Source organism: Rhinolophus hipposideros (genome assembly GCF_964194185.1).
Source record: "Rhinolophus hipposideros genome assembly, chromosome: 14".
Lineage (NCBI taxonomy): Eukaryota > Metazoa > Chordata > Mammalia > Chiroptera > Rhinolophidae > Rhinolophus > Rhinolophus hipposideros.
Window position 1 is genome coordinate 55,452,655 of NC_138060.1, and position 27,681 is coordinate 55,480,335.

The 27,681-nt window shown below is 43.8% G+C and overlaps 1 protein-coding gene across 7 annotated transcripts in view; it reads left to right on the forward strand.

The window, feature by feature from the left end:
* MYRIP (myosin VIIA and Rab interacting protein) overlaps positions 1-27,681 on the forward strand; it is a 227,163-nt gene that overhangs the window by 97,923 nt on the left and 101,559 nt on the right. For all 7 annotated transcript variants that reach the window (XM_081072743.1, XM_081072748.1, XM_081072747.1 and 4 more), the window contains exon 3: positions 9,537-9,758. In XM_081072743.1, the coding sequence (XP_080928869.1) occupies positions 9,537-9,758 (222 nt within the window). The remainder of the gene's footprint in view (positions 1-9,536; positions 9,759-27,681) is intronic.

Below are 27,681 nucleotides of genomic sequence, written 5' to 3' on the forward strand. Positions count from 1 at the left end.
GTGAGTCAGTCTTAAACTCACTACGTACTCACCTTACCTTCATTCTGACTTTATTCTTGATGTGCAGTACAATCCTTGTATCAGTGAGTCGTGAAAACTGAAGACCTGTATGGTCTTTGGCTCCCCCATTTCCTGTATTCTGACATTTGAGGCCCCAGGTCCTCTCAGATGTTTTTGTCACAGTGTCACCCACCCCCACATCAGCCTTTCTCCTCTCATCGCCACTCCTTGGTCTAGGCCTGGGCAGGACTTGTCCTGTGTTCTCCTCCTCTCACAGCTTTCACCCCTCCTGCAGGCCCAGTAATTATAGATTCCCAAAGAGGTCACTTCCATGTGCATCGCCTTTAACATTATGGGCAATCCAATCAATGAAGGGCTTACAAAAAATAAATAACGTGAGAAAAAGACTGGAAGGAAATGATCCCAAATTACAGTAGACTTCACCTGTCTAGTGGCCCATGCGAGAAACTACTGCCATCTTTGGCTTCTCACCACTATGGACCCAACGTACTATTAAGCTTACTTCTTAAAAATCTGTCGTTAGTTTTTTCCTCTTCATTTCCCTTGCCTTGGTCTTTATTTACAGTCTCAGCCTCAGTAACTGTCACCATGACAACAAGTCTTAACCAGTTTCCCTCCTCTATTCATCTAGCCTCCTCTAGTCTGCTGTCTTGTGTCAGGAGTTCCCTTTGTCAGAACATATCTGACCTTCGTGAAGACCATCATTGCCTTCCTATCATTAACACTTACAAATGCTCATCCTTTCTGCGGCCTCCAAGGCCCTTAGAACCAACCACAAGCCTCCTCCCCTGGTTTGTCCCCTCTGTTTCTGACTCCAGCCATTGAATCAACAAGTCATCCCTTCTCAAACACACCGAGTTCAGTTATGTAGCTGCACTTTTACACAAGCCGTCCTCCCCCCACCCACAGTCTCTTCCTCCAAATGGTGCATGGCATTTCACTTCTATGTGAAATTTTAAAAAAAAATTTAAAAGTTGAATTCATAGAAACAGAGAGTATAATGGTGGTTGTCAAGGACTTGGGAGTGAGGGAAACAGGGAGAGGTTGACAAAGGGTACAAACTTTCAGTTATAAGATGAATAAGTTTTGAGGATCTAATGAATAATATGGTTCTATAGTTGGTAGCACTGTATTGTTTAACTGAAATTTTCTAGAAGAATAGAACTTTAGTGTTAGCACTAAAAATAAAACCAAATAATAAAATATGTAAATATGTAAGGTAATGGATGTGTTAACTCAATGGTTGGGAACCCTTTCACAATGTATATGTACAAATTATCATGTTGTACACTACAAATATAGTATAATTTTATTTGCAATTATAGGTCAATAAAGCTGAAAAAAACCTCCTCCCATTGTCCCGCTATAAACTCCTATGCACCTGGCCAGACTAGCTCTAGCACCACTGTTCCTATAAACCACACTCCACCTCTCCTGATCTGCTACCTGGCATTTTATACACCTGTCTTCTGCAATATTATTCTGTAGCTATATTGCTCTTCCTCTTTCGCCTGTGAGCTGGATTTTCTTCATGTCCCAACAACTGGCAGAGAGTCAGGCACATAATAGGCCCTTAAAAGTGTTGCATGAATGAATGTTTCCAGAATAAAGACACCAATTAAATAATTTCTTTTAGGTTAGAGAACACAGGTAGAGTGTATTTTTAGTGTGAGGTAGCAGAAGGGCAATAAGTGATTACATTTATTAATTAAAGATACTCTTGGCAAGAAAAATGTTTTGAGCATTCAAATGTGGTTAGTGAACACAACAATTACGATCTGATAGGACGGTGATACAGGTATATGTTTTGAACCGGCATATTTTGAGATTATTTTTTCTGTATTTGAATCAATTTGTTCTTACTTATTTACGATTCTTGTCCGTTATTCCTTAACTTTTAGACATGTGTAGATCCAACAAACAGTCGCAGGTGTTTAAATTTCGCAACTGAATTTATTTCTAGAAATGGAATGTGTACTTCATTACTTGACCTTTTGAATTTTGTGAATCAGCGTTGCCTTTGATCCAAGGCCAGCTGTCGTGTGATGAGTCCTACAGGATAGTGCTTGAATTTCAAGTGACAGTGAACATTAAAGACACGAGCAGACAAGTAAACCAGTTGTGTGATCCTGCATGTGTTAATTTGCACCGGTTTACTTGTCTGTGGGATGAGGAGGGCTGCACTGGGAAATCATAAGATTGTCCTTGAGCTCAAGCATTCTGGGTACAGAATACCCGTTGCAAGTATGACATGCGCATCCAGGAAAAGCTGTGAGAATATCAAATAAGATACTTTATATGTTAAGTACATAGTCACTCTCCCGGGTGCCTCTCATTTTTCTCATTTGTAATTTTGATATTTGCACGGTTGTGTTCTAAAACTGGTTGCACACATACTCTCCAACACCACCGTGGCCAGACGTTGTTAAACCAGGGTGGACAAGTTGTAGTTCTAGATGCTGTGCAGTCAGAGGCTTCCAGCCATGTCTCTCCACAGGCTGCACGTGAGCCAGACAGAGAGTATAGACGCGTGTGAACATTCTCCAGAGCCCAAGATGAGGAAAGTGTGGGAGCCCCTCCTTCTCTGCCTCGAAGGGTTTTGTAGGGATCAGTTCAGCTGACTGCCTCACACAGAGTAGTCATTCCGTAAAGGTGATTGCCATTCCTTTTTATGAAAGCATGAGTCAAGAAAGGAAGTTTCCACCTCCCTTTTTCTCGGATATAAAGAAATATAATATTTTAAGATGCTTTCAAAAATGTTCCCGTAGATTTTCCAGTAGTTTCCTTTCTGTCTCCCAATTTGGAGAAGGGAGTTCACTATATAGTAAGAAGGGGAGTTCAGGTCAGCAGGATCAGCTGTGGAGGAGCGTCAGACAGGTAACCACCTTCACCGCTATCGCGCATCACCGGTGACCTTTGGCATCTCTCCACAGGCTGACATTTACCTGTACAGTGACCTCTTCTAGATGGAGAAATCAAATATTAATGGCACTAAAATAGGCGTTGACATACAATGCATAATGCATGAAGTGTCAGAATATAAGTGATGATCTGAATTGTAGATAAATGAGAGAATGAAGTCTGGAGCATTTCTGTTTTGTTTACAACCTAAAGAGTGACGGCAGTTCTGCTTCCTGTGGGAGACAGTTTTCTTGCTCAAGGTCAGATCTATCTCTGTGAGCCCAACAACAGGAAGACAATTCTCTGGGCAAAAACGTCTATTTCTGTGGATGCCAAGGGCTACAGGCTTTGACTGGCTTTGGAAGTACTACTGTCCGCTCAGCCACAGGCTTGGACTCAAGGAATTTGTATTTGCATATATTATTAATAGTATTTACATGATGACTAAGAACCTTTCAAATTCTGAAATGTTATATTTATCTCTTACTCAGAAATGCAAAAGAAGAATCCTACTCCTTTTCCAGATTTTCTCGTTATATAGATTTGAATTCTTATTTTAACTTTCCTATGGTGCTTTATTTCAGGTAAATTATAAGCAACAGAAGGCAGGAAGTCTCGCTTTACTCAAAATTCACAGATGCAAAGTGAGAGTTGGCCAAATGTTTGGTTGCTTTACCTGTGTGGTTTCTATAATGTTAGAAACCTAAGCAATTAATTGTGAGGAAGTTTTATTTTCTTCTGGCCCGTGCTCATGTTTCATTGTAATCCCTCGCCCATTGGCTAAGCTTGTTTGGGCAGAGAGAGAATACACACCCAGCCACGCAATCCAGGTCAGTCCTTCTGTACGAAGGAGAACGGAGGCCATCATTGTTTGCCTCTCTAAGGAATTTATTGTCCTGGAGACGGCACATCAACACATGATTAAAATTCAGTAGGATAAGTGCCATCATAGAGTTAGGTGCAAAGTACTAACTGTGCCTGGCAGAACAGGAAACTTGGTAGAGAAGGTGACATTTGAGGTGGGTCTTGAAGGAAAAAGGAGAAATCTGCCAGAAAGGAAAGGAGGAAGGACATAGCGTGTAGAAGAAGCAAGCGTAGGAATAGGAATGGTCTTTCCAGCTCAAGAGAGCGCCATGCAGTTCAGAAGTCATCATCAAACCTTCTGAGTAGTGGAGGAATGCAGTTGGAGTGAGGCTGATCACTCTGCATTGATGTGGCAGGTGGCTTGGAGGAGAGTCTTGCAGCATTGTAGGGCCTGGGCTAAGGTCGTGATAGAGCAAGAGCAGAGGAGCCGTGTTTAAGGGATATTGAAGTGCTAAAATGGATAAGATTTGGTGCAAGATTAAAAGCAGAAGTTAGAAAAGGGGAAGAGCTGAGAATGCCTCTTAGGTTTCCAGAGGGACCTACGGATAGAAGAGACACTTGGGGAAGATCTGGGGGGAAAGCAACAACCATAGTTTTAGACATTTTGAGTTCAGACCCACTAAGATAGTGACCTGGGAAAGTCCCAAACCCTAATCTGAGACTTTGGAGAATAAGGAAGACCTAAGAATGAGAACCACTGGCACGTAGACAGTAATTTATGATGCACATAGGGGTTAAATTCCTCAACAGGGGAATGCAGAACAAGAAGAGGATTAAGGAATAAATTCAGGGAAGCATGTGATGAAACATGAAGTAATCTGGAGAGAAAACCAGGTAGCTCAGGGTCACTGATAGAGAACAGAGCGGTTGGAAGTGCAGATGTCAAGAAGGTCGTGTGGAATAGGGACTTCACAAGATCTTTGGATATGACAGTATGTGACTTCTACCTGCTGACGATGTGTCTGGTGGGGTCCCATCAAAACAGAAACCCTCTAAATATTTCATACAGAGGATTTTAATTTTGGGAATTGATTACAACAGTATTGGAAGAGCTGGGAGAGCAACAGGAAGAACATGATATTATCCAGAGAGTAGTAGCTGCAGCAGCTGCTTCTGCCATTGGGGCTAGAAACCTGCATTTGATGGAGACACTGCTGTTGCCCCCATTGCTACTGAAGGAACCCTCACTGACAGGAAGGAACCCAGGAGGCCACATTCACCCACAGTACCTGCCTCTACTGGAACACAAAGCAGAAAAATGGCATCTCCCTCCCATCTTCCAGTCTCACACAAATGCCTCCTATTGGCAGAGCCAACACCATTAGACAAGGGGATCTGGGAAATGTAGTTTCCAGGCTTCCAGGCCCCTGTGCTACACAGAGGAGACCATGGAAAAGTGAGAAAGAGGCTTAGTTCTAACAGTCAGTGTCTGGGGAAGGGGACTACGGCAGTTGTTTTATATATGAGGTGCTGTTATTTCTCCTTTATAAAAATGATGATGTGTTGATTTAGCATGTGCTGATTTTTGCAGAATAACAGGGTGCCTGTCATAGGTTCATCAGTGGCTCGTGTTTTTTTGTAACATTTTCTGCATTTTTAATTTGATGATTCATAAAACTTTAGGGAACAATTTTCCTTTCTCTAAGCATAATGTGGTCTACGTCCAAGTGGACACAGGGAAGAATTGGGCAAACATAGGGGAGTGTGGGGGGTGGGGAAATAAGATGCTCCTTCTTGCCAAAGATTATGTGTAGAATTCTGACTTTACAGAAAAGAAAGCTTATGCCACCTATGTCTCGAACCATTTTTTTCTGTTTCCTTTATTCTTGACCACCACACCTCCATTCTCCTTGAGCTACTGCTCTAGTGAGGTCATTGATAGCTGTTAAATGGAGGTCTGTTTGTTGCATGTGTTTAGCTGATTTGAGGACTTGGGAAATGTAACTGACCTCCCTATTTTCCAGAGCTGTGAAGCAAAGTTGTGAAGATAGTGATTGTCATACTGCTCTGTGAAACCCCAGGAGGGGCCGCCCCAAGTTATCACAAGGTTCGGAGAACAGAGAGAGCTGGGGCTGTTTAGAGCACAGGGAAAGTGAGTGACCTGGCACAGTAGCAACTTCTGGTGGGGATGTCTCCTCCAGACGTTTTCCCACCTGATCTGATGAGCCTACCTGTGGAGGTGTGTCCCCTCCTGTATGCTGGATGCCCTTTGGTTGTCTTTTTTTGCAAGCTCCAGGTGAAAGCGTGGGTTTGTTAGGAAGCGCTGATATACTGTGACATTGATATGAGTCTGCAGGGTAATTCACAGGTGTCAGCTTCTCATGTGACCTGGCCATTCATTCCCTCAGTCCTCTTCTTTTCGAGGAAAGAATTGTAATGCCCCTAGGGTACCCTTGTTTGTTTTAAGGGAGCTCTCCATCTGCTCAACGTCAGGATACCTCTGTGTCCAAGTTCACTATCTCCCCTCCAGATATCCAAATGTCACAAAACATCTTCCATTGTCTACTTTGGCATTGGTGGGTTGTGGGAATTCCTTCATTTTATTAAACATGGAGCTTACTATCTATTTCCATTCTTTTTGCTTATTTCAGTGGATTACATAGAAGTGATTTATGTAAATACGCTCTCATCTTGCAACCCTTTTTTCTGAATTAGGATTGTAAATTCCTTCATAGATTATAGGTTGCACATGTTAAGTATAAACTACGGCTCTCTGTCAGTGACCTCAATTTTTTCAATCTCATTATTCTTTGTCTATAGAGACGGTAACTAGTAAACGTGCTTCAGACAGAGAGGATTTTAACCATCTCTACCCTCACGCTCTGGGAATACAAAGAAGTCACTAGTTCTTTTAAAAAGAAATTGGAGATGCTAACTTTTGTTGAAACCATTCTTTCAATCAAATTACCTAGTTGACTGCTCTGATTTTGGCTGCATGAACCCTGACAAATGCCTTTTGGCCAAATATTCCAGAAGATCCAGTGGGGCGTTGGGAGCCTTCTCTGAGTACCTGCTGTGAAGCAGAAGCTTAGCTGGTTTGAACTAAAATAGTACCAGATGTCTGTGGACTGACTTTTACTTTTTAGGCACCTGTTGGTCAGCTCAGGTACATTTTCTCATATACTTCTGCAACAAACATTTCAGGATGCTGCTGATAGCCCTCTTTGCTAAAAAAAGAAACTGAGGCTTAGAAGAGCAGAGTCACTCTTAGCCATCAGGAGCACAGCCAGTGCCCATCCCCCTCTTTCCAGCATCCGTTGTTTACTAAGCTGCCTGCAGAAACTCAGGTTGAGGGGGCTCCCACAATACCTTCAGACAATGCCCAGGTGACGTGCAGGACAGGCTGGATGCTGTCGCTTACAGGGCTACAAGGCCCATCAAAAGTTCTGGTTTCAGATGGTCTCCTCCATTTTAGAGCTGGTCACCAACCACACGGGACATTTCGTGTGTGTCTATTAACTGTACCATCCACGGGAGGTATTTAAGTGTTTATTCTCTTTACTGTGGTACCCTGAACTCTATTAGCCGCGAATGAATTTTGGTAACACCATCAGGGGGCAACAAAATGATTCTGCCTGAAATTACACAGTGCGAGAGTGATATTACCCATGACGTTTTAAAAGCAAATCACACTTTTAAATTATCATGACTCTTATTACCCCGCACATTGGGTTCACCCTTTGGAGCCTTGCTCTTGAACGCATTCATAACATTGCTGGCAGAAGTGTTCCATGATTGATCCACTATTTCTCCTGTACTCCTCAGTCTACAACATGGCTCATGCCATACTCTGCCAGTGAAATTCCTTTTGTCAGGTGACCTCCATGTTGCCGAATCCAATGGACTCTTCTCTGCCCTCAGTCAGCCGGTCTCTCCTTGCAACATCCTCTTTGGTGTTTCTCTGTCTGTCTCTACCGTCTTTCTGCCAGAGTTTAAATATTTGGGGGTTTCCTGGCTTGTTCTGAGGCTCTCTGGCTTCCCCCTTGCTGCACTCTCTCCCCTAGGGTGGCTCATCCCTTCTCGTATCTTGAAAGATGTTTATGAAGATGACTCCCAAATGAACACAGCTGGCTCAGACGCCTCCTCCGAGCTGCCCAAGCACATGGCCAGTGGTTCACGTGGCAGATCTCTTCAGAGGCCTCACAGGTTTCACTGAGACATGCCCCTACCCACCCTCATCTTCCCTCTTTCCATAAATGGCTTCACTCCCCATACAACCCAAAAACCTGAGAATGGTTCTGGGCTCGCTCTTTCCCTCAGCCCTCCTATCAAACCTTTCAGCAGGTGTGCCAGCATCAGTCCACTTCTCTCCATCTCCTCTGCCCCTACCCAAGTCCAAACTCAGCCATTTTTATCTAGATCCCTGCAGTGCTCTCCATGCTTCCACGTACAGCCCTCTGGAAGTCAGTCTTAATGTGACAGCGGGTGATATTACAATGGAAATTGGACCCTGCTCTTTTCCTGCTCAATAACTTCCCATTGCATTTAGAATAAAATCCAAACTCCTTTCCTTGGCCTGCATTTTCTGCTTCTCTCCTTTCCCTTCCCCCCAACATTAAGCTCTTCTCCTCTGCCTGTTATGCTGTTTTTTCTATTGCATTAGCCCCTTCTCAACCTATAGTCTCAACTTAAATGTCACCTCCCCAGAGAAGACTTCTCTCACTACCCGGTCTAAGTTAGGTCACCATGATATTCTCAGTCTCAGGAGGCTGAATCCAGTATTAAAAGGGGAGACTACATCAGGCCAGCTAATAATTCTGTAGGGTACCATGGGTCTTCCTAAGCAAGACGTAAAACTCAGAAGCCATGAAAGAAAAGACTGACAGCTTTAACTACAGAAAACTTAAACACTTCTAAATGATGAAAGACACCATAAGCAGTGTTGAAAAGACAAGTGCAAAATAGGAGAAAATATTTGTTACATACAGCATAGATTTTTCTAGGATGAGTTGCACGGACGTCCATTTATGTAGCAAGGAAAAACAACACAAACTTGTCCAGTCAGAGTAACTCGGTTAGTTCCAGTCACTTTTTTCCTAGGTAACTCAGTCTGCTTGGGGTGTACCCTGGCCTCTCAGAACCTCTCTTCCTTCTCACTGAGTGTAGACAGACAGAAGTGCATGTAAATGTCATGTTTTGCATTAATATGGCTGGCTGTGCGCCCAGTGTGACCAAGAGCTCTTTGGAAGACGGGGGTTGTCTTTTATCCAACTTGAATCTCCAGTGCCTAGGATTTGCCTATTACCCGGAGACCCTTTGTTGACTCACATTGATTTGAAAGCTTTTAAAGTCCCTGGATGCTTCCATTTCCAGGGATGTTAAGTTAAATCGAGGCCAGGACAGCATTGATCATATTCCCAGCAGGGCTGTTGTGAGGATTAATGTTTTAACATAATAACATAATAACACATCTCCCCCTCCTTTAAAAGGTATTAATTAAGGTAAATGTTTTCTTTTCTGAGGATGTGCTTAGTTTTATAATAATATGTTATCTCAAGCTGGTGTCTGAAATACAAGTAGTAGTAAGGTTTTCATGCTTTCTCATAGAAAATACGGCATATGTAAGCACACAAAATTAATCCACCCTTGGGGTTCCTCTCTGGATATTGTATCAAGCAATTGATCTTTCTGAGTTTCCTTGTACAGGAAGAGCTTACATGTGGCTTGGCCTGTGGAAGGGCTGGGGGAGGAACGTTCTGGGGAGAACCCCTGACCTGGTCTGCTCTTTCCTTCTCCTCGCCCTTCCCCAGCGAGTTGAAGCAGAAGCTGGACGAGGAAGGCAGCAAGTGCAGCATCCTCTCGAAGCACCAGAAGTTCGTGGATCACTGTTGCATGCGTTGCTGCTCGCCCTTCACCTTCCTGGTCAACAGCAAGCGTCGATGTGGGGACTGTCTGTTCAACGTCTGCAAGAGCTGCTGCACCTACCAGAAACACGAGAAGGTCTGGGTCTGCTGTGTCTGCCAGCAAGCCAGGTGAGTGGCCCAGGATGTGCTGAGGTCTCAGCGGGGGAAGCACCCACCTTCCTGAGCAGGGAGGACCAGCCGTGATTGATCAGCACAGAGTACTGACCACAGTAATTACCAAGGTGCAGTGCTGTCACGGAGACCTCAGGAGCGTCACAGAGAGGATGAGAGGGCGCCATTCTCATCCGGTCTCATGTTTTCATTCATTCATTCTACAAGTATATGTTGGGTTATTAGGAATTATGCTGGATGCAGGAAACATGATGGATTGCTTAGGCAGGTGACACGATGCAGGAATGTTGATCCCAGTGTACGGTGACACATGCCTGACCAAGTCTCCCATCTGCTGTGGGGACGTAGAGTAAGGAGCCACTAGCTCTAGAGTTTGGAGAAAGCTCCACAGAGGACACGAAATAAAAGCAGATAGCAAAAGATTAAAAAAAGAATTAGTAATGTGAAGGGGGGGTGATTCCATGAGACGGAAATGGCCAGTGGGGAGTTTCACAGAGAGCCACGTTCTCCCTCGGTGACGACAGAGCATTTCTTTGTTGGTTGAGTATTTGGAAACTGATTCGTTTGGTAAGCCAGTGTCTTGCATTTGTTCCTTGGGATCCTTAAATCGTCACTGCTCCTCGCCTCTACCCAGCACGTTTGTATTCATTGCATCCTCCCAATAACACCTGTTAACAGTGAGCAAGACGGAGAGTGGCTGGTCCTGAGTACACGCACTCAGGAGCTCCTTCCTCCTGCCTTGTTGTTCACTATGGCCTTTAACACCAATTAACGGGGACAGCTACTAAGCTCCCTTGGGGTCGCCAGGGAAGCAGTCTGTGGCTGTAAAGAACAAAGCAGCCCAGAGACCCCACTTGAAGCACAAATGGTTTGTTGAGCGCCGTTGTCCAGAGCGGGGTGCTGGCTTCATTCTGAGTATAACTTTTAGAGCAGGGCACCCATCTGAGTCTCCACACAGCAGCTTGGTAGAAGGAGGAAAAGCTCTATGGCAACAAAGGAAGGAGGAGACTTTAACTGTGGGTGAGCGCATGCTTGGGGTGAGAGTCAGGAAGTTTCATCTCATGCTGGCCCTGTCTCAGTAAAGTTGGGGTACGGTCAAGTGCTAATAACAGGAGAGTTGGATGTTGGAAAAGATTAGTCGACATTACAGACTTGGAAATCCAGGCTTTCGAACTGCGTTCTGGTAACTAATCATCAATTTGTGTGCTGCCGATATTCCCATTTTGTTCCAACCACAGCCAACTGTACATATACAGACGTGAGGAAAGTAGATAGTCTGTTTCTTCCTGGGTTGGGGTTTTTTCAGGGGGTTTAAGACAGGTCAGAGGGTCATGGAGTCGAGGATATTAAAAATATAGGAACTAACATGATAGACTCTAATCCAGATAGTGAAGGAAGCAAAGGGAGAAGGAAGCTGTCGATGGATGGGAAGAAAATAGAGGGGTCAGCTAGAAGTACCTGGTAGCTGAAGAACTCACAGTGTGGGTCCTAAGCTCCTAGGAGTTGAGGTTAGACATTCATGCAAAAAATATTAACGAACCGCATTCGAAGTAAATAATTGTGTCAAGCACCTAGGCCCGTCCATGGTGTAGTTCTAAATGCGTGACTCCTATTAGAAATGTGAGACCCAGATGGTGTCTAGTCACTGTAAAAATGGTGTTATTGGTAACTGCAGCTTTCTTCTTTTTCATTGCAATGAAAAAGAGCCTACATATCTTAGTGTTTTGTTGAGTTATTTACTATGGTAAGAGCATTTTAATTTTAAATGAAAATTCCCTTTTAATGGTCATTGCTGTAATTGTGATCAGATGGTTAGTTCTTCACCAGTTCTTTTGTTCCATACGTTTTGCATTACAATGTATTTCTGTTGTCAGTGTTTAAAATTTTTAACCTTGGGGGATTAACAAACAGATGAATTTATTATAGAATGAATGGTAGATTACTTATTTTAGAAGTTGCTAGCCAATGGGATACCACTGAATCATTCCCTTCGTCATTTTTTATTATCTATAAATTTACCTTCATGACAATTTATTGTACAGGTTTATTGAAACATTGTAAATAACTACATATAGTAGTTGCATTTGAAGGTCTTCTGCAGAAAACACAAGTTTCAGAGTGAACCCAGCCTGTTCATATCAGACATTATCATTTGGAGTTGAATTGATTCTAGAACGATGTTCCTACTTTCCTTGGGAACAAATTGGCTTCCTAGTTCTTTGCTTCATTATAAAAATGGTTCTCTCTGATTTTTGTCATTTTGTGCTATTGCCTTTAACACAGACCAATTTGGGAGATTGTTTTCAGGGAATGAGAGAGAAAAAATTATGCTTGGAAGTTGAAATAAAAACACATCTCCTCATTAATGCCTGTGGCAGTTGCTTTGGTTTTTCTGAGATGACTTGAGGCTTCATTTCTTTTCACTTGGACTTGAAATCTTGGATATCTGATCACTTATCTCTCGGTATTCACACAACCCACATGATTTATAAATTAGCATACTGCCCTTTTTATATCAACTCCACAGTATGTTTTAGAGATACCCAATGGGTGTGCAATATCCCTAAAAAGATATAACATTAAAAAGTATTACTATGGGATAAGGACATTCACAGGTTAACAAATATATGGGGAAATATTGAACCTCAATAGAAAGCAGGGAAACAGAGTAAATGCTTCAAGTAGCCATTCTTTCCTCATTAGTGATTTTGTTTTCATCATTCTACTCAGTGTTGATGAGGGTAGGTTGAAAAAGGCACTCTCATTTATTGCTGGTGATGTCTAAATGGGCATAACCTTTTACCTACATGTGTCAGGAGCCTTTAGTATGTCAAAACCCTTTCACCCAGTAATTTCATTTTTGAAAACCTGTCTAAAGAGACAACAGATTATTTTTCACATGCTGTACAAAAATGAGGTGTATTATTTGTAATATAAAAAAAAACTGAAATAATTTAAATGCACAACAGTAGAACAGGGGAAGTAAATTAAGGCACATTCAACTTGACATATTATGATGACGCCTTTAAAATAATTGAATTAACTGGTGAATTTTTATATTAATATGTTAGATTAAAAACTACAATGCAGAATGCACAGGTAGTACACAATCACTGTGTAATCAAGAAAACAAAAAAGACTGGAAGCAAATACACAGTCAATGCTGTTAGTAGTCATTGTTCTTTGGGCGATAGGCTTATGGGTAATGATTCTCCTACCTCTCTATTTTCTATTTACTTTTCAAGTTTTCCACATTTTGCACGTGTGTTTTTATGACCAGATATAAACAAACAGAAATACGTCTAGGACTTGCTCCTTCTTTCCTCCTCATTCCAAAATCCCCTCCCCCATCATCCAGTGTTGCTCTTCCCTCAACAGTCCCTCTACCCTCCACCCCACCCCCCTGCTTTGCACCTAGTTTCCTAGGGAAAATAGGGCCATCGAAGGGTACTTGTATTTTGAAGTCCCAGTTAGTTATAGATACCAGCCTGTCTGTAGCAAATCTCCATGGAGACTGTGACTTCTATACTTCATCTAACCTTTGTCAGAGTGACCTGAATCAGGGGGCTAATGGGAAATCTTTAAAATTTAAATTGTCCCCAATGAAAGCTAAGCGTCCCTTTTCTGTTCCCCGGTTCTTTACTATCAAATAGCCAATGAATATATCAAGAGTGCCTGCTATGGACATGAAACTGAATTTGCCTTATCAGATGAGTTATTTCATCGAATCCTCATAAAAACTGCAAGGGGCAAGAGATGAGCTCCATTTTTGAGCCAGGAAAGTCTGAAACTTGGACTAACTATGTGGCTAGCCAAGGTCACCTTGTGAGTCCCAAGTTCAGGAGTCTCCTTACAGGCTCCCCAGGGATGTAGCCCGGGCTTCGGGGCCCCTTGCCTTCACCTGCCCAGCAGGCCTCCTCTCTCAGCCAGCTACCTGGACCCTATTTTTAAGTGTGTAGAGCAGTGAACAGCCTGTGCACCTAACAGTATCAAAAGGATAATGGAGAGTTCTTTTCCTGTGGAAAGCATTGTGTGTCTACAGGAATTTAACTACACACATGCACTTTCTGTGCAGCCATAGCAGGAGTGAACCTCAGGGAAGGGGGACAAGGGACGGTGATCTCACAGTCCATGCCACCACATGAAACATTGGCACCCTGTCCCCTTGGCACTCTGGGCTCCTCACAGTGCTTCTTACCTGAGGCCTTTCAGCTCTAACATCCTGTCTGGACTGCAGGGGATGAGTGGGGGCTATATGCATTGACTGACTGAATCCCTAGAAGTCTCCATTTTTAGGGAAAGTACAGACTGTGACATTGTGTGACATTACACATTAGGGACATGAATTCAGTCTTGGAGATATTTCGATCAAACAATGGTCTCTTGACACATCTTTTAATAGGTTAAAAAAAGAAGAAGACATACGAAGTGTAATAGGCTCTGGAGGAAATCTTCAGTATTCACAGTGTCTGAGCATTTAGGGCACACTTTTAGGCTGTCCCATAGGTTTTTCTTAAGGCAAATTTGTTTGCATGAGGAGCCGTGATGGTTAATTTTATGTATCAGCTCAGCTAGACCATGCTACCCATACACATACTTAGTCAAAGACTAGTCTCTATAGATATTGTTGTGAAGATATGTTTTAGATAAAATTAACATTTAAATGAGTAGACTTTGATTAAAGAAATTACCCTCCATAACGTGGGTGAGCCACATCCAATCAACTGGAGGCTTTAAGAGAAAAAAGACTGATTTCCCCAAGGGAAAGAGAATACTGCCATCAGACTGCTTTTGAACTCACGCACGAGTATCAGTTCTTCCCTGGGTCTCCAGCCTGCCGGCCTTCCATGAAGATGTTTGACTTATCAGCCGCTTTAGTTCTGTGAACCAATTCCTTAAAATAAGTATCTCTAGATAGAAGGAAAGCAGGAAGAAAGGAAGGAAGGAAGACAGGAAAAGAGAGAGGGAAGGAGAGTGAGAGGGTGGGAGGGAGGGAGGGAAGAAAGAATCTATTGGTTCTGTTTCTCTGGCCAACCTAGACTAATATAGGATTGTTCATAGAATGTAGGATAACTGGAGCTGGGAGGTGGAGAGGAGAGAAGTGAAATGGGAGACCCATTGTCTGTGTTCTCTCTCCTGGCCCTGGATAGAAAGGAGACACAGGTAGAAACTAAAGCAACTGTTTTCACCCCGGAACATGCGACCCCGCAGTGTTGCTCTGCAGCCTCAGGGACAGTGTGTGTTATAGACCTGAGAGAGGGGCGTTCTCCTGTGAGGACAGAAGTTCAAGTGCAGGGAGGATTATTAGCCCTGGTAGCAGTGAGGGAAGCTGGGTAGTGATTTGGTATTTGCACAGGACAGCAGGGCCTGGCAGCAGAAACTCCTAATCCAGTGGTTTCTCTACAACTGGAAGTTAGCAAGAGCTGGAAAGGGGAAACACCATCAGTGACTTCCCACGAGACTCCCCTAGGAAGACCTTGGAGACACATTGCTTTGTCCAGGCAGAGGCACAAAGTAACATTGGAATTGTTTGTAAGATTACCTTATGTGTGTGTTTTTCCATAGGCGGGTGGCACTAGGGGAAATTCAGGTTGCAAAAGAAGGTGTTGACTTGGACAAAGCAGAGAGAAAAGAAAATTTAGGAGATTGAAAATCTAGAGGATGGACCACCCCAGTCAGTAGGTGGGCCCATGACCCAACCCATGCCAACCTGATCCTCTGTAGGAATATGAATCTTGGGTGGAACAGCGCATCAATGGAGGACAGTTAGAGCTGAGTCATCCTGAGACAGGTGACAAGACGACCATGGGTAATGTTCCTATTACCAAGCCACCTCATGGCTTGGATATTCAGGTTTTCCCTCAATTCATTAAGCAACTAGATTTTTCCATTACATTACCTTTTCACCGAAGTCATCCAGAGTTTAATTCTACTGCTTAAAACAGAACCTAAAGAGCCATCCCTGATACAGGAGCTATTATGCAAATGGATAGAACATTTAGACCAAAATGGTGAAGAGACAGGTGACCATCATGATATGGGACTAAGAAGGGGATATTGTGACTTTTTCCACATGTTCTCATCTTCCTCACTTAAATGCAGTGTCTTGAAATTGGCTCCTAAACGGTATCAGGATAGTGGAGAGTTCTTTTCCTTTGGAAAGCATTGTGTTTCCACAGGCATTTAACTACACACATGCACTTCTGTGCAGCCATAACAAGAGTGAACCTCAGGGAAGGAGGACAAGGGACGGTGGCCTCACAGTCCATGCCACCAGCGTCTGCCACGGTGCACAGTGTGGACTTCTGGGGATTTTAATAGCTGAGAAAACATCACACAGGCTCATAGCACCTTTCCTGTTAATTAACTGCAGACCCATGCCAAGGAACCCCACTGAGGGGGCTGTGCTTTCTGACCTTGGACCAATGAGGGAGCTTAAGAAATGATGGGTTTTTTAAGCACCATTTTCTTTTGACAGGAACCAGTTTGGCAGATGTCATCAGCATCATCAACTTTGCTCACTGACATGGTAGGAAAAAGTGTCAGATTTTTTTTTTTACCATGTTAGACTGGTATTTACATTGTTGTACTCAATCTTAAGGCCATTAGGCATTTCCCAGCATCAACCTTTCAGCATATAATTAACCAAGTACATACCCACCAATTATACCAGTGTTTGGTATGTCTTAGTGATATTGAGATGAAAATAACTCCTGGAAATATAAGAAGCTTCTGTACTGGATATGCCACAAAGAGCTTTAAGGCTTTAGGGGGGAAAATTAAAAAGAAAGTTTTACCTTTTGGCCAAATACTGAAATAAAAGAGGCTACCAAATAGAAAACCAACTGCTGTCATAGAGAATATGTCTCATTTAGCCCCTAATTGATGATACGTTTGCGTTAAGAGAGAAAAACCAATCGAAAATGTCCTTTAAAATAGACCCAGCAGTCAAACAGCTTGTCATCATTTGGGGGGAAAACACACACACACAAAAAAAACACCAAAGATGCAAAAAGCATCTGCACATCAGATGTTTGGTGACTTTCTGGAAGGGCGACATGCCCACCTCTGCGGTTTGCCTCCTGTCACCAGCCTCATTATTCCAAGGACATGAAGAGGCCTTACAAAAGATCACCCCCATTATAATAATGGTTTTCCTCTCCATAGTGCTTCACTGTTTTCAGCTGTCTCAGTGGAGGAGTCACATCCGGAGCTAACAGACCTTGTAAAATTGCCTTTTACTAAGAGAAACAGCTCCTCTGCTTGGGCCAGTGTCTACGCGGCAAATGTCAGCCGGAAGCGCCAGATAGATCCCACTTTTCACATTAGCTGGAGGTTCTCTTTCACTTGATGATACAGAAACAAAAGAATTGAGAATGACTGGAGGCTTGCCATGGATCCAACCAGATACAATAACTATCATTCACAATGGCATCATTTAGCAAATACAGGACCAGGTGCATTTGAGTTCTGAGGCTAAGGTCTAATCCCTCCCCGCCCAGGAAGTGGTGAAAGCTTAGCCAGGAGTTTGGAGAGCCATCCCCGTCCCAATCCCCGTCTCTGTCACCATTCATCTTTTTGGTTCTTGGTCCGGCCACACTTTCTCTTTGATCCTTCCCTGCACAAGAATGAGTGTTTCATGAATCCAGGGTCATCGTAACAGTGATGAAAATGCAGTCCTTCTGCCGTTGCTCAGATTTCATAGTTTAGAGACAGTGTCACGTTTTTATTTTCTATTAAATTTATTGGGGTGACAGTGGTTAGTAAAATTACATAGGTTTCAAGGGTACCGTTCTATAATACATCACCTGTATATCCATGTGTGCTCACCACCCAGAGTCAGTTCTTCCGTCACCAGATATTTGACCCCGTTTACCCTCTTCTCTCACCCTCCCCCCTCACCCCCTGGTAACCACTAAACTGTTGTCTGTGTCGGGGAGTTTTGCTTGTTTGTTTGAGACAGCGTCTTTGACAAGAGTGACGCTGAAGGTCCAGCTACCTCTGCTGCTAACTGGCATCTGCCCAGGTCCAGGAACCCTGAGCTCACCCGGCATTCTCTGCCGCTCGAGCTCGTTAGGGTCCTGAAAATGCCTTCTTGGGCTCTGCGTGCTGTCCGTGAGCGCTGCATGGTTTCCGCTTTTCAGCAGCACCAGAGCTTTTAACTTGGCCTTTTTGTTTAGGGAAGTGAACGGTTTCTAGGGCAAGTGAAAGTGAAAATGCATGACTTGCTCTCAGGTGACTCTGCAACACAGGCAGGGCAGTCTTGTCTCCCATCTTCTAAGTGAGGTGATTGACGTCAGGAGGCTTGAGGCATTCACCCAAGTTCACACACTTGCTGGGCCCCACGAAGGCTCAGCCGCCATTGTGGAGTCCTTGAAAGCCAGGATCCAGCAATGGGGGCAGCTCCTGATAGGGTGATGGGCAGTGTGGCAGTGCATTGGGGACTGGGGGCCCAGAGTGAGAGATGATGTGTAGCATGATAAATACTCTGCCAGCAAGTGCCCCCCTTCTCATCTGCAGCCCTGTTGACTGGGAGAAAGATAGAAGGATATTTTCTTGGGCACTGCATCTCCAGAGATGGGCAGGGGGCAGGGCAGAGGCCTTTCATCTGTCTGCAACCCCCACCCCCCGCCCCGGCCTGTGTGTGTGGAGCTCAGCAGCCTTGTCCTTGTGCAGAGCTGGCTTGGTACCGGCGGGGAGTGGCTGCCTGGGATGGGTGTGCTCTGGGTAGGTGCCCACCTAACCAAGTGTGACCCAACAAATCAGCAGTAAGAGTTTCGGTTTCTTGGGTCTTAAACTAGGTCTTACACCTCTTCAGAAGCCAGTAAGACTGTAGTTGTCCATGGGTTCTCTAGGTGGGGTGGACCAGAGCTTATAACCCCCTGAGAAGATGAGGAAATTAGGGTGCGGGTGCTACCAGGATGTCCAGGGAGGAAGCATGGAGCTGGGGCAGGAAGCCGCCTCTGGCTCTCTGGAGAGAGAGAGAGCATCTGTGGTTCTTTGGGGATAACTGGCAGTGTTTCCAGAACCTGCCTGGGCTTTTATGCTGTTGCCTAGTATGTAACTCAACATGACTATATAATAGTTAGGGCAGTGGGGACCTTCCTTTGACAACCACCGCACATATCTCGTGACTCAGTTCCCTCTTGACAGTGTTCATGCTACATTTCCCAGTTTCACTATCAGTTTTCCTGATAGAGAGGATGGGCTCACTTTTCAGTTCAGTACCTGTTGACGTTAGACCTTTGGCTTCAAGCTGGAGGCCTGCGCTGGCCTTCTCGACGCCCTGAGGGGCAGTGAGAACCTTCTTTGTTGTCAGCCTTCCCCACCCCAGGTTCTCTGAGCTCATGTTTTTCTTTCCTCAATGAATATGGCCATTGTCCCAGCTGCCGTGAGGGCAAGCTTTATTTAGAGAGAATTTTATATAACAAGCACTTACATAACACTATGTGCCAGGCCATGCTCTAGCAGTATTATAAATATTAACTCTTTTCATATTCATGATGACACTATGCAGTAGGTACTGCTGTTTTCCCCCCATTTTCCATATAGGGGAACCTAGGCATGAAGAAGTTAAATAACTTAGGTTAAATAGACTTGTTTTCATTAAACAGCTTCGGTTCAATAGACGGGATTGGATTGGCTGAAAAAATATAGCACATCATACAATTCAGTGGGTTGTGTATCTTACTCAAATCAGTCCGTCTGTGTGGTGTGTTGGAAATAGCACAGACTCTGGAATTACATAACTGAGTCTAAATCTACCACGCACTATGCACAGGATAGGGATAATAATGCCCACCTCTTGGGTTTGTTTTGCGAATTAAATGGAGGGAACCTGCTTCCGTGCCTGACTGTTATTACTGCTGCTGCTGATGCTATGACCATAGGATTGCCGACTTCCCTGGGGGCCCTCACGAGGAGCTTGTGGAGCACAGGGGCCCCCTCCCACCCTCATGCCTGCCTCCTTAACTGCTGGAGTCTGGTGAGCTCTGGCTGCAGAGAAAGCGCCTCAGTGAGGAGTTCAGAGAAGACTAAACAAAGTCTTATGACGCATTTCCCTTTAGCCTGACTCATCCCAACAGGCTTGTTACTGGGATTGCATTTGGGGCTATTGCAGCTGATCTTTCAAAGGGACTGAAGTTCAAAACAAGAACATTGAAAAGTATAACACCGCAGAGCCCTTGAGTGGAATGAAACTGCTGTGAACAGCTGTATGTGTTCATTCAGGCAGATTCCGTGGTCACTAGTGAGGAGAAAGATGTTGGCCAATGAGCGGAGGCACCAGGTGCCTTGGGGACTCCCAGGGAGTCCTGCTCAGGGACCCCAAAGGCTTCTCTCAGCCATCCCTGTCCTGCAATCCATGCTTTCCCCAGCACGGCGGTGCACACATGGAGAGATGGTACCTAAAATATGCTAGCCAAAAGGAGGTGGTCCTCTCTGCACTGGAGCCTTGTGTTCGTGGGAAGCCTAGAATTTCATCTGTTGGCAGCACCTTCCAGAGGAAGGGGTTGGTCCCTTGAGGTTCTTTTCCATCCTGCAGTCATTCATTAAATCATACGGTCACATCAGACCTGAGTTTGAATCCTGAATTGGCCACTTATTTGCCGTGTGATCCGCGACAAGTCAGTCTTCCCTTTTGAGTTTGGGAGTAACTCAAAGCTAATCCTCCAGGCAATCCTCCAAAAGGTCATTGTAAAGAAAAAAAGAAGATAAGGTCTGTACATCACGGAGCAATGCCTAGCCAGGGACTGGTAGCAATCATTACGTTGTTTTCACTTTGAGGTTGTTAAATTGTTATTTCCTTTACTTTATAAAATATTCAACGCAGCATTATTGCCTATGAGCATGAGGCTTTTTCTCAGTTCGTAGTACTTCCTTTTTTAGCACAGCAAAACTAATTTAATTTGGATAATTGATCCCCACAGTTTCGTTCCCAGCATTGACCCAAGGCAGTGAAAGATATTGCCACTTGGGACTCAACAAATGAGGAGACTTGTGCATCTTCTGAAAGATGTCCTAGGATCGCTCAGTGAATGTTTGAGGATTTTAAGACTCAAATCATTATTTAACAACCTTAATTGTGTATTACTTTAAGTTTTAGTGCCTCTAGGCACTAAAACATGTGCACAGCAGACTATAGCTGCAAACATCAGCTTTACTATTTGTACTCTTATCGCTGTACACATCTCATCGTTTTTCTGTTCTCTCATCCCCCAGGGAATTCATTTCTACTTTTGTTTTATTCAGTGCTTAAACTCAGTGTGTGTCCTTTAATCTATAATTAAGATCTTCCTTTATTTGGGGAAAACCTTTTCCTATCACAGTGATTCTCAAACGTGATGGCAGCAGAATCACCTAGAGAGCTTGTTAAAACAAATTGCTGGGCCTGAACCCTGAGTTTCTGATTTAGTAGGTCTTTGAAGGGGCTCTAAAATGTGTATTTCTAGTACATTCCCAGGTGGTGATGTTGGGCCGAGGATCCCACCTTGAGAACTACCGTTGTAAAATACTGTTACATAGTGATTTTCTGTTGCTTTACTGTTCCTCTTTTTCAGGGACACCAGTTATGCAAATAGTAGACCTCCTTTACCCGACTTCCATCTCCATCTAGTTCTAACTCCTTGCCCCTCTCCTTCTCACATTGCTTTCTTTCCTCTAGTCCATCCTCTGTGCCCTTGACAGGGTTTTCAGCAGCGTCTCTTCTCCTTTTTGCCACCACTCATGTGAACTTTCATTTCTGTAACTCTTTCCTGAATTCTGCCATCTCACTTTTTAATCTGTTTCTGCTGTTTCATATTCACGTCTTTGAAACTTTTTTCCTTCTGGTCTGATTTCTTGGTCTGGCGATTGTTTATAATGTTGTTTCTTCTTTGTGTTCTGAAGTGTCTTTACAAAACTTATGTGATGGTTTCTTTGAAGTATTTCACTTTTTTGAATGGAGAGCATTCTTCCTGGCTCAACCCTTTGTGGAACATTTATGTGGCAAAGGAGCCTGAAAAAAAAAAAAGTCTGAAGTAGAAGAGCAAATAACCTGAAAGTTTGGTCTGAAGGGCTCACCAGAACTTGCCCACACTTACAAGTGAGCACTGCATCCACATTGTGTAAGAATGTGTGTGTGTGTGTGTGTGTGTGTACATGAGTTGTCAACATTTACTTTTCTAGCTGTCTGAGAGCAGAGTCTCTGGGGAAGCTAGCTACCTCCACTTTCTCCTTATCCTGCCACAGTGACTGCCTGCTTCTTTCCAACATGGCTCCCTGTGTGTTACCTTATTCAGGAGCTCCTATCCTGTCAGTCATGCTGTAAAATATGCTGGGAGGCTCTCCTATCCCACAAGTACCTTGGCTTTGCTGGGGTTACTACTCATCTCTGGTGCCTGGGGCCAATGGGACAGTTACAGGCCAAGAAGAGCTCTTCCCTCCAAGATACCAGGAGGGTGCTAGTGAGCGACAGCTGTCAGCTACATCGAGTAGGTTTTCCTTGAGAAGAAGGGGAGGGGCTTCCATGTCAGGATGGATGTTGTTCTCAGAATGAATGCTAGTTGGGCCTTACTTCTATGCAGACAGACCCAGTTAGCTCTGCTTCTGTGGTAAAGGGGGCTAGTCGACATAAAACCCAATTTTGCTTTTCTCTGAAATGCCCTAGACACTCTGCAACAAGACCTAAGAGGTAGTGATAACAATGTCAACCGTAACATTTATGGAATGCGTCTCTGGAACCCGGCATGGTGAGTAACTCAGCCATGACCTTCTCACGTGAATGGGGTAATGTTCATCTCTATATACTATCAGCTATAGAAACCTATGTTTCCCGTAGTGATCACCATGGCGATACCATTCTTTTTATATGCTACTGTTTAACTTACGTGCATCAATTCTTATCCACATTTCTCTACAGTATTCCTGGTTGCATGCCTATTTGATATCCTATTATGATATTGTACCACAATTTATTAACCCATTTCTGTGATTTTAAACGTTAGCATTTCTTTCCCCAGTTTTCTTTTGTAAGTACAGGCAGTGCTCCCATGAACATCTTTATCCTGATGCCCTTTTCCTTCTGGTTATTTTTTTAAGGAAACCTCTAGTAGAACTCTTGGCTCAAAGGCTATGTGTGTATATCTGACTCTTCTTAAATACTCATAGTACCATTTTGTTTTCTCACAGAACTGTATGAACTGATTCTGCCATCAGCACTAAACATCAAATTCAGCACAAACTCCAATGCCATTTTGAAAATCTTTCATTTTTAAAATTCTTTCTACTTCGCTGAGAATAAAACAGTGCTTTGCTATGGGAGAGTAAAACATATGAGTGATTCTGAATGTGTTCCCCTTGTTTCCTTAAAAGCGTCTATTAACCCCTTAAGATGGCTGGAGAGGTAGGGTCGGATTTGTGACGCAGAAACCAGGTTTGCTGGTGAGGATGGCTTGTCCAGAGTTTGCTCCCAGCAAGTTGATTTAGCCCCGCAGCCCATAACAGCTACTCTGCAAAAACTACTGTGTTCATGAATCCTTTCACCACCCTGGGGAGATATGAAATGGAATCAAGAACATATAGGCCAGGACAGCACATTCAACTTATGCACAAGACAAAAGGAAAGACACCCCCAGTCTCGGTTCCCTTGGGTGGCAGTGATTCACTGAGATGAGGAGTAAACAAAAGGAAAAAGTGCGCTGTCTCTAAAAAAGGGCTTTAGTTGCAAACCCTTTGCTGGTTTTTCACTAATGTTTTAGCTTGTGGGGGTTCCACGTTCACGCACCGTGATGGCTTGTATTCACAGTAGCAGGATGGAGTGTTCATTTCCTCTCTCAGGAAAGCTGTGACTGCATCATGCCCTTGCGGACATTCGATTTGAAAGCACTGCGCAGTGTCTCCCACTGCAAACCCTCGGCATTGTCCATGTTATATTTAGAAAAAAAAAAAGCACCAAAAAACTAAGAAGCAAAGCCAGGCTTGTCCTGTATATTTAAATATATAGTAATGTAGTCCTGCTTTCTAAATAAATGATTATATTGGTAGCTGGTACTCAGGGGACAAATGATAGGAAAGATCAAGTGGATTGACTAACACAGCTTCTTTGGAAGAGCAGAGGGTTGTCACCAATTTAGGGGTGCATCTGGATATCTCTTCTCCCCATATTCTGGTAATGGCTGCACAGAAGCCACATACGCCCACCTACTTTTTATCCTTACTGCCATTACATGGGTGACGTTTCAGGTACTTTTCATTGGTTCATTTTAATTAAAAAAAATTCACAACATATTCTAATCCAACCTACCTCCAGGACACATCTCACAAGAACTTTTTTATTTTACTTTTTAAAATTGTTGTAAAGTATACATAACATAAAACGTATCATTTTATCATTATTAAATGTACAGTTCCGTGGCATTAAGTACATTCATATTGTTGTGTAACCATTATCAGCATTCATCTCCACGACTTCTTCAACATCCCAAACTGAAACTGTGCCCATTAAACAGTAACTTCCCATCCTCTCCCCATCCCTAGCCTCTGGCAACCACCATTCGACTTTCTGTCTCTATGAACTGGACTACTTTAGACACCTCACATAAGTGGAATCATATACTATTTGTCCTTTTGTGTCTTAACAACATACATTTTTATCCCGGCTTACGTTAAAAGTGCTTTATAGTGTCTTACAAAAAGCTCTTCCCTAAAATAGAAAGATATATAGAAATAAATTTAAAAATAACACCGAGAAAATGTAAATTAATTATAATGCAAAAATGCACCCTGCAGGGAATGACACAGTTCCAGATGCTGGACCACACATTTGTATCTGGGTTCCTTGGTGGCCAAAGCAGAAAACAAAACCTGATCAATTGCATAATTCTTAGGGAGAAAAACATGACTTTCAGGCAAAGCAAGTGTTTCCAGGCCCTTTAATTCTGCAAGACTTTCTTCCCCTGCATTCGTCGAAGGGAAGCATTTATGTGGGAGATTGTATTTCTGATGGCCTCAGAAGCCCCCATCTTTCAAGCCCTGTGCAGTGAGGAATGCACCGGAGAGTCAGTCTTAAACACTTCTAAAAGATGACTTTAATCTAACCTGAGAAGCAAGAGGACACGTTCAAGCAGTGGCATATTTGAAGCACGGTGCCAGCTAATTTGGAAAAGCAGGCCATGGTCTAGAATCTAAAGCAGTATTGTTACAGCTCACCAGGGATGAGCCCTACACAGGGTACTTAGTGCCTCTTCTCAGCAAGAGAGGCTCCCCGCCTTGACTGGGTTTTAAACCTTCATTCTGTATATCACGCTGGCAATTTGGGTCTTACTTTCTTCCATCTTCTTTCCATGCCTAATGCTTTCAAACTTTTCATTATTTGTATAAAATCTACAGATTTTTACTCAGCTCTTCAGGTGTGCCAGTCACTGTGCTAGAACCTGGGGTACATTATTGGCAAAATACACACAATCCCTGACTCATTGGGTTTGACAGCATTGTAGGAAAAAGTGACAGCAGTCATATAACCACAAAAATGCCTGGATATTTTCAAGCAGTGTCAAGGGCTATGAGAAAGCAGCTTATGCAGGTGTCAGCCTCTATAGGAAGGAAACCTGGCCTGGGCTGGAGGTCAGACAAGGCTTCCCCAATGCTTAAGCTGAGATCTAATCATTGAGTAGGTGTTAACAAGGCAGAGTGGATGGGGGGCGGGGAAGAGAAGTGACCAGGTGGAGGAAATGGCATATGCAAAGGCCTTCAGATGAGTGGAAGCTTGGCCTAAATTAGAGATTCAGGGGCCAGGGTGATTGGAGCCAGAGAAGGGAGAGAAGAATGGGAAGGGGTGAGGACAGAGGGAGCCAAGAGCCTGATCTGGTGTTGTCAGGAAGTTCACACATTTTAATTTGGCAAATATTTACTGAGCAGCTTCTCTGGTCAGGCCTCCTTCTAGGCTCTGAGACTTCTCCAGGATAATACGCAGAGTCCTTGCCCTTGTGTGCTTATTGTGGAGCGTGGGAGAGTTTGGCTCATGGTGACTGCAGTGGCCTAGGTTAGGGGTGAGGGTGAGGAGGTGCAGGAGTGAGAATGAAATAAATCTGAGAGAGAGCTCAGATGTCTTCTGGTGGAAACTTTCCGTGGTCCCACACGGCTCCCCTCGTACATATCCTCGAGGTTCTTTAACTTTTTCTGTGCTGGCCTGTTTCCCTGAAAATAAGACCCGGTCTTTTTTACTATAAGACCAGGTATAATTTATAATATAATGTAATGTAATATAATATAATATAATACGGGTCTTATATTAATTTTTGCTCCAAAACACGCATTAGAGGTGATTGTCCGGCTAGGTCTTATTTTCAGGGAAACACGGTATTCAACCTCCCAGTTTGTAATTATATCTTTAGTTGTACAACTATGTGCTTAGTATGTTTATCTTTCCTTCTTTTCCTTTGAATAAGGCTCCCTGAAGCCAGGGCCCCTGTGTCTTTTGGCTCTTTGCTATGTCGCCAGCACCTAGCACATCGCCAGGCGCTCAGTGGATACTTAGTAAATAAGTGCTAGTTGGAGGAATGGATTGGCTATTGGAAAATGGGGAGGGATCCAGGATGACTCCGTGGTTCCTGACTTACCCTCTCAGAGGAAGGGTGGTCCCACTTACGGAGTTGGAAAACGGCAGTAAAGTGCCATGGGGAGGACAAGATGAAGGTGGCAGATTTGTTTTTGCACACGTTCCCCTCAAGGCCTTTACAGGGGCATTTCACACAGAACGCTGGCCAGAGCTCAGGGGCTCGTCAGTGCCTGGATGGTACCAAGGATGGGAAGGAGCACATCAAAGATGAGGGGGGCAGAGGGCCCAGGATGGGCCTGTGGTTAAAGATTCGAGGTTCCCTCAAAAGGGCCCCGAGACCACCAACATAAGAAGTGAAAAGACGGGTTTGCTACCCCAGCTTAAGAGGGGACTAGCCAGTAGGCAGTGCCCACTTCCCTTTATAAAAGCCTTGAAAAACATAAATCCTTAGAAAGATGCCAGAGCTAGAAGGCCTCATTGGAATCAGGCAGTATTCAACATGAAGACATTCAGATCAGCAGGAACAAATATAGAAGATGACGTTGTATGCATTCTTAGAACTACAGACAAACAGCTCTGAAAGTCAAGAGTCAAAGCTACTGAGCATGCTTTTAAATTTCTTGGATTCTCATTTGAGAGCGTGAACAGGCGGCCTAAGGAAAGCAAACTGTAATCCAGCATCACCTGTGGGGAGGGCCAACACATTTGCCGTCTGAGCGGGTTCCTTCCGCCTGGGCTGTGTGAGCCATACTGCCATAAGGGCTCCCAGGAATCCTGCCTGAGGTGGGAATTGCTCTCCGAATCATCGTAAAGCCATCAGAGAATATGGCGCTGCCTGTAATTCAAAGGCAGCATTAGCAGGGAAATATTTAGCAATTTTTTGGTAAAGAATTCAAGAGTCTTGTAGTTTGCAACAGTAGAAATGAGGATGGGAGATAATTAAGAAAAGACGATTTAACTCATTCTAAAGAATTGTGCCAGGGACCCCAGCTCCCCAGTCAAGCAGCTTCCAGAGCGTCCTCGGAATGAAACACACACAAAGACATCTGTCTCTTCCAAGGCTGTGTGTCCCTCAGGGGATTTGTTCAAGCTGAGGGGTGAGATTCTCATTCCAATCTCTATGAAATGAGCAAGAGACACAGAGGAGTGGTCTTGTAAACTCAGGAAGTGTAACAAATTCCCAACAAGCTGAATAACTTTAAAAAGTCTGTGTGGCAGCTGTGCCTCTCAGATGCAGTCAGAAAGCACTAAAATTTTTTCTCTGCTTCTCATCAGTTTAGCTTATATCTCTAACTTCTGGAAAAATAATACACCATCCAGTAGGTAAACTGTGTCTTGGGCATAATGTATTAGCAAAAAGAAATGATTTTCCTTTTCCTGTGTATT